Source organism: Bison bison, unplaced genomic scaffold (assembly GCF_000754665.1).
Source record: "Bison bison bison isolate TAMUID 2011002044 unplaced genomic scaffold, Bison_UMD1.0 scf7180017864313, whole genome shotgun sequence".
Classification (NCBI taxonomy): Eukaryota; Metazoa; Chordata; class Mammalia; order Artiodactyla; family Bovidae; genus Bison; species Bison bison.
In genome coordinates, this window is record NW_011494885.1 from 1,841,750 (window position 1) to 1,848,849 (window position 7,100).

The 7,100-nt window shown below is 52.6% G+C and overlaps 1 protein-coding gene across 1 annotated transcript in view; it reads left to right on the forward strand.

Moving 5' to 3' along the window:
* The window catches only part of RELB (v-rel avian reticuloendotheliosis viral oncogene homolog B), a 28,823-nt gene that overhangs the window by 438 nt on the left and 21,285 nt on the right, over positions 1 to 7,100 (forward strand). Inside the window, 5 exon segments of the mRNA XM_010852688.1 lie at positions 5 to 125; positions 1,127 to 1,174; positions 5,158 to 5,166; positions 6,822 to 6,996; positions 6,998 to 7,098. Of these exon segments, the coding sequence (XP_010850990.1) occupies positions 5 to 125; positions 1,127 to 1,174; positions 5,158 to 5,166; positions 6,822 to 6,996; positions 6,998 to 7,098 (454 nt within the window).

Consider the following 7,100-nt stretch of genomic DNA (forward strand, 5'->3'; position numbering starts at 1 on the left):
TCTGCCCGCCCGCGTGTGTGTGTTTTGGTCTGGGCTGGCCTCCGGGCCGTCAGTCCCCACTGGTTGGGCCATGCCGAGTCGCCGCGTCGCCAGATCGTCCGCTGCGCCGGAGCTCGGGCCCTTGGGTAAGCGGGGCCAGGGATCAGGAGAGGAGTCTGGGGTGGGACTGGAGACGCGGGAGTTCTGGGGGTCCCGGAGCAGTCTGGGAGTTCCTACAGGAGTCCAGGGGTTCTGCGGGGAGAGTGTGAGGGTTTGGGGACACTATATCAAAGGGAAGGAAGGAGGCAGAGGATGGTGACCGGGTCCGGTCCAAGGTAAGAGAGAGGCGTCCCACTATAGAGTGAGAAGGGGGCGGGGCCTGACCCTGAGGCAAAGAAGGGGGCGGGACCCGACGACAGAGGGGAGGGGCGGGGCCTGACTCCGAGAAGGAGGAGCGGAAGCCGTTCCTGAGGGATTGGGCGTGGCCAGACGCAGAGAGGGAGAAAAAGGAGGGGCCTGGCTCCCAGTAGGGGGCGGGGTCTTAGATTAGTGCGATGAGGGGGGCGGGGCCTAACGCAAAGAAGGAAGCAAGCTCTCGCCTACTCAGAGTAAGAGGCGGGGCTTACGGTGATAGGGGGCGGGGACAGACTCGGATAGGGAGAAGGGGCGGGGCCTGACTCTGGCAGAGAGCGAAGGGGGAGGGCCTGTTCTGAAAAAAAGAGGGCGGGGTCTGACTCAGAGAAGAAAGAGGAGGTGGGGCTTGCCTCAGGAGAGAAGTGGCAGGGTCTGAGAGGGAGAAGACTGGCTTGACACTGGAAAAGTGAAGGGTAGGGTCTGACCCTGAAATAAGGGAGGGGGTTGGGGCTTTTCTAACTGAGGTTCATAAGGGCTCCTTCAGGCCCTTCTCAGCCTTTTTAACGGAGAGAAGGAGCAGGGTCTGAGTGTGACGAAGGGTAGGGTGACTGAGAGAAAGTAGAGAACCTGTCCACGAGTTAAGGAAGTAAGTAAGGCCAGACCAGGCAAGCCAAGAGTGAGGGGCCTGACCCAAAGAGGCGGTGCCAGAAGAGGAACGGGGTGGAGCTTGGAAGATTCCCTGGTTTTCCCGCCGCATCTTCATCACCTCCTGAACATGCTTCCTTCCCTGCAGGGTCCGCTGATCTCTCCTCGCTCTCTCTCGCCGTTTCCAGGACCACGGGTGAGCAGCCCTCCACAGTTGCTGCCCGTCTGCACTCTCAGGACGGGGCAGAGGGAATCCTATGGAGGTGGCATTGTGCACGCCTCTGTCTGGGGGGTTTTGCAGAGGTCCACCTCAGCTTTCCTCAGCCTGTGTCCCTCCCTGCCCGTTGAGATGGGGGTCCCCAGATGCCCCTACCTCCCAGGTGATAAGGAGCTGGGCAAGTATAACTAACCACTTACTCGCTTTCGAAGAGTCCTCTTTAGAGATTAACTATGATAGTGCAGAGGGTAATAATTATATACTGGTTCCACCACCCCTTCACTGTGTGAATGTCTGTCTGCAAGTCATTTCCCCTCTCTGGGCCTCAGTTTTTCTCATCTGTAAAATGGGCATACTATGAATGCCTCCCTTTTAGAGGGACCAAGATGAGTCAATGAGCTGATAACAGCTAAACAGTACCAGTATTAAAACAATGACAGTATTAAAGCAATATCTGGCACACATTTAAGGATCACCCAGAGAGTTGAAGCGACTTGGCAGCAGCAGCAGCAGAGAGCTGTTAAAAACAAATCTTTGGGCTCCACCTCGAGAATTTCTGATTCAGTGGGTCCAGGATGAGCTCTGGAAATGTGCATTTCTAGCAAGTTCTCAAGAGATACTCAGAACCACTAGTCTATACTGCCCCTCCATGGTGCCATCCAAAATTCATGGGACTTCCCTGGTGGTACAGTGGTTGAGACTCCACACTTCCACTGCAGGGGGCATGGGTTCAATCCTTGGTTGAGCAACTAAGATCCCACGTGTCATTCAGCAAAAAAAAAAAAAAGCACCCAATCAATATACAGCGCTGACCAAGGAAATACAGAACCATGGCCAAAGGATGACATCCTTTCTCATAAGTGTGCTGGAATTTGCAGGTCAGGAATTGAATCCGTGGCCCCTGAGGGCTGGGTCTGAACCTCTCTCTGGAGGTAGAATCTTGGGATGGACCCCAGAAGTGCTGGCATGGCTGTGGAGGAGGGCCTGTGGATTCTCTAACAGATCTCTGAGTGGGAGACTCTGAAAGGTGGGAGCTGCACTGGAAACAGGTCCTCCCAAGCACTGCTTCTGGGAAGGAACAAGGCTGAGATTTTTCTGACCCAAGACCTAGATCTTTGGTTTCAATTAAGAGTAATTTTTGCCATAATCCATTCAATAAATATTGAGTGCCTATTCCTTACCTGGCCCTGTGCTAGGCAGTGCTGAGGACTCAGCAGTAACTGAGACAACCCTGGCTGTGCCCTCATAGTGCTCCGTGGAGGCAGCTAGGTACACAATGAATTAACTGTAGGATTGTAAAATGTGATAAAGGCTATAAACAAATCTTGGGATCAGTGACACCTAAATAGCAAGGTGGGGATGGGAGAACTGAGATGGAGGGAAATTTTCCCTCATTTTGATGGACCAGACACATACTGAGCCCTGGGTATAGTGGGGAGGGGCAGACGTGTTTCCTCCTCTCTGGTGCTCACAGTCTACAGCTGATACGAATCACTGTAATATAAGGTCATGCCAAATCCTAACGAGTGTCATGAAAATGATAAAAACCAAGGCACCTAACTATGGGTGACTGGAGTGGGGGTTCTGGGGGTTACTTTGGATAAAGGAGTCAGGGAAGACCTATCTAGGAGGAGACGTTTGAATGGGGACCTGAAAGTGGAGGAGGCATACAAAGAACTGAAGGAAGGGCATTCTGGCAGAGACTAGCCTGTGCAAAGGCCCCTGAGGCAAGTGGTGAGAAAGACAGCTGCTCAAGTGTGCTTCAGTGCCACCTGAATGGTGGCAAGTTTGTGTAGGAGGTTGGTGGGGGTAGATTGGTATTTGAGCAGACGCTGAATAAGGAGAAATCCCTAACATTTCCTGACTGAAAGAGGATTTTAGATAATAATAATTAAAAAAAAAAAAACTAATAACTAAGCTTTATGAAGGGCCTGAAGTGTTCAGACTCTATACTAAGCAATTTCCCAGTGTGCTTCTAAATCCTCATGCTAATGCCTGAGATACATCAGAGCTCGTTTTATAGAGAAGGAGGCTCAAGAGAAGTTAGGCGACTTGCCCAAGGCAACACAGCCAGCAAGTGACAGCTGGGATTCAAACTGACATTTGTGTGACTCCACACCTGATATTCTGATATGATGTCTTCCAACCTCCCCATTTTATAGACAGACAAACTGAGGCCTAGAGAGCAGAAGCAATTTCCCCAAATTCATAAAATAATGTCTCTGACGCCTTACCCAACACTAGCCAGCATTTCTGTATCACCTACTATCATGGCAGTTCTCAGTGCTTCCTGCGTATCAGCTCATTTAATTTTCACAACAGCCCCACAAGAGGGGCATTATTATTATGTCCCATTTTATAGATGAAGAAACCAAGGCACAAGAAGAGGTTAAGGGACTTCCCCTGGAGAAGGAAAAGGCTACCCACTCCAGTATTCTGGCCTAGAGAATTCCATGGACAGTCCATGGGGTCACAAAGAGTTGGACACGACTGAGTGACTTTCACTTCGCTGGTGGTCAGTGGCTAAGACTCTGCACTCCCAATGCAGGAGGTCGGGGTTCCACCCCTGGTCAGGGAACTAGATCCTACATGCCACAACTAAGAGTTCACATGCCTCAACTAAAACATCCCAAATTCTAAACAACAACAACAAAAAGTTAAGTAATGGGCTCAAGGCCACATTAGCACATAGCAAGGAATAGAGCCAGGATTTGAACAGAAGCACTCCAGAGCTTCAGTCAAATTTGCCCGGGCCTCAGTTTCCCCTCGCAGCCTGGGATCTCCTTGAGGGCTCAGACACAGGCTAAGTCATCTTTGGAGCCCCAGGTTATCCAGCATGGACGCCTGAGAAGGTGTTTCCAAGTTGAAGTGACTTGACGTTGGCCCTGCCACTGAGTGACAGTATGTCCCCTCCTCTCTCCCAGACTCAGTGTCCCGATCTACCAAGTAGGGGTGTCTTCCTCACCTTGCTGACTTCACAGATCACATGAGATAAGAAGTGTAGGAAGACTGCTTGCTTTCCAAGGAGCAAAGGTCTGGCTGCCAGGAGCCACTCCCAGAGAGTGGAGGAGGAGGACAGATCTGGCAGCTGAGCAGCTCGGCAATAATCCAGCCGCCAGTCGCCAGCGCAGGCCACCGTGGATGGGGCACCTCGGACCCCGCCCACCCTCCCTGGCTGTGTGACCCTCCAGGCTTGCTTGCTCCCTCAGGACTCCTGTTGTTCTACGTCTGTGGAATGGTGGGAGGTTGGTTTCGATCCGCCATGGTCCCTTCCAGGGCTGAGCTTTCCTGAGGAGGTGATAAGGGGCTTCCTCAGCATTGCTGTTATTCCCTCCTTAGGAAGTAGGGGTGAATCCTGGATCCCAGGTGGGCACCACTGGGGGACCAGCATGGGATGCAGAGCAGGTGGTTGCTTGAGGGTGGAGGATCAGCCTCCCTGGAGCTTCAGACACCAGCAAGTGATATCTTGGGGTCTCGGGTGGGCTTTAGGGAGGGGTACACCCTCACATTTTGTTCAGAATCTTTTTTTTTTTTTTTGCTGAGCTGTAGAACTTGTGAGATCTTAATTCCCCAACCAGGGATCGAACCTGGACCCTTGATAGTGAAAGCACAGAGTTCTAATGACCAAACCTCTAGGGATTTCCCTTGTTTAGAATCTTAGGTGTCCCTTTTTTTTTTCCCCTGGTGATAAAACCCTTGGCTTTTCATCAGATTTTCAACAATGTTTCATAATCCCTGGTCTAAATGTTTTGAGGGGAGGCATTTGAGGGTAGCCTAACCCTAGGAGGCCAGGAGTGAGAGATGGGGGTTGGGGCTTAATATCCCAGGATTTCTCAGGATGGAGGAAGAGGGAAGGGTTCCAGGAGGGGAGGGGGTTGGGGGGGTCTGTCTTAAAACATGAAAGTCTTGACCACTTTCTGGACCTCACCTTTCTTACCTTTCTCTTTCTCTTCCTTCCACAGATGAACTGGGTAAGTATCACAGGGTGGTCTGGGTGGGGAGGCTTAAGAGTCCCAAGTGCTCACAGAGGGGGATCTTGGCTTTCCTTGTTGGCAGAGAGGTCACAGTGTGACTTCTGGGACTGCTGGGGGATTTTAACAGTCATGTGCTCCCAGGGTACTTAGCAGCACTTGTGAAAATTCAGCATATGCCAGCTGCCTTTAATATTAGTTACTATTACTACAACTTTTGTTCATTCCTTGAGTGCATTATATGGAGCACGTGCTGTGGATTCGGCCCCAAACCGAAGCCTTTGCCCTCTTGGAGCTTATACTCTAGTGGCAGAGACCAAAGGAAAAGGAATAAAGAACAAAATGATGTTAGATCAGGCTAAGGCTTCTGAAGGAAATAAACAGGAAGGGGCCTGGGGAAAATATGTTAGATCAGGCCTTTCTGAAGAGGTGAACTGAGATTGGAAGGACGAGAAGGAGCCAGCATGGTTCAAATAGGGGGACCGGGCAGATGGAGGAACCAGTACAACACCCCGAAGAGGGCCGGGCTTGGTAGGTGCAACACAAAAGAGACCAGAATGTGGTGAGAGGGGGCCGTGGGAGGCAAGAGGCCCAGGACAGCCAGGATTCTGTGGCTAAGGCCAGGGGTGTGGGTTTTGTCTTGTTTTCCTGAGATGAATGGAGTCTGGGGGGAGTTTTATATGGGGAAGCTGTTGACTGACTCGTAGGGAGATGGGAGCCACTAGAGGTTTCTGTGCACACGAGGACAGGGTCTGATATCAGATCCCTCTGGCTGTGTGTGGTGGATACACTGGAAGAGGGGAGGTGGGGACCAGGAGCCGTGATCAGATGGAAAAGGATGGAGGGCGGCCCAGGGAGGAGGCAGTGGGGGTGGGAGAAGTGGTGGGATTATACATGTATATTCAAGGGAGAGGCAGGAGAGAGAGTTCCAGGTGGTGCTAAGTGGTAAAGAATCCTGCCAATGCAGGAGATGCAAGAGATGCGGGTTCGATCCCTGGGTCAGGAAGATCCCCTGGAGGAGAAAATGGCAACCCACGCCAATATTCTTGCCTAGGAAATCCCATGGACAGAGGAGCCTGGTGGGCTACGGTCGCAAAGAGTCAGACGTGACTGACGACTTAGCATACACACACGCGCGCGCAGGAAAAGTTCACGGATTGGACCTAGTGGATATGGGATCCTGAGCCACTGACAAACATGGCATCCTTCCAGCTTGATCGCTGGATGGTGATGCTCCTTTCTGAGATGAAGCTTCGGCAGAGTGGCTGTTATTGTTGTTATTAAATGGGGCAAGATGGAGGCAGGGGTGCCTGTGACTTGGTCTTACCTTGATCCAGGTGAGAGGTGATGGAGGCATGGGTGCAGGAGCCGTTTCGGAGGCGAGTGGACATGAGGGTGCAGGAAAAGGAGAAACCAGGCCGACCCCCAGGGCCTTAAGAACTGGGCATGCTGGGGGTCTATTTGCAAGAAGGAAGGCAGGGGCTTTTTTGTGTATTCAGAGCTGAAGCCCCTACTCTGTGTGTGTGACACCCACAAGAAATCTGTCTTGAAGAAACGAATGGACGGGAAATGGAGAGGGTGGCAAAAGTCAGGGGATTAAACAAGCCTTTTCTTTTAACAATCAGCGTCACCCCCAGTTTTGGCTTCTCCCGCAGAGATCATCGACGAGTACATCAAGGAGAATGGCTTCGGCTTGGAGGGGGCGCAGCCCGGCCCCGAGGGGCTGCCACGCCTGGTATCTCGCGGGGCGGCCTCCCTGAGCACCGTCACCCTGGGCCCCGCGGCGCCTCCGCCCCCTGCCACGCCGCCGCCCTGGGGCTGCACCCTGGCCGCTGGTGCCCCCGGCCGCGGGCGCCGGGCCGCGGCCACACCTGGTCATCACCGAGCAGCCCAAGCAGCGCGGCATGCGCTTCCGCTATGAGTGCGAGGGCCGC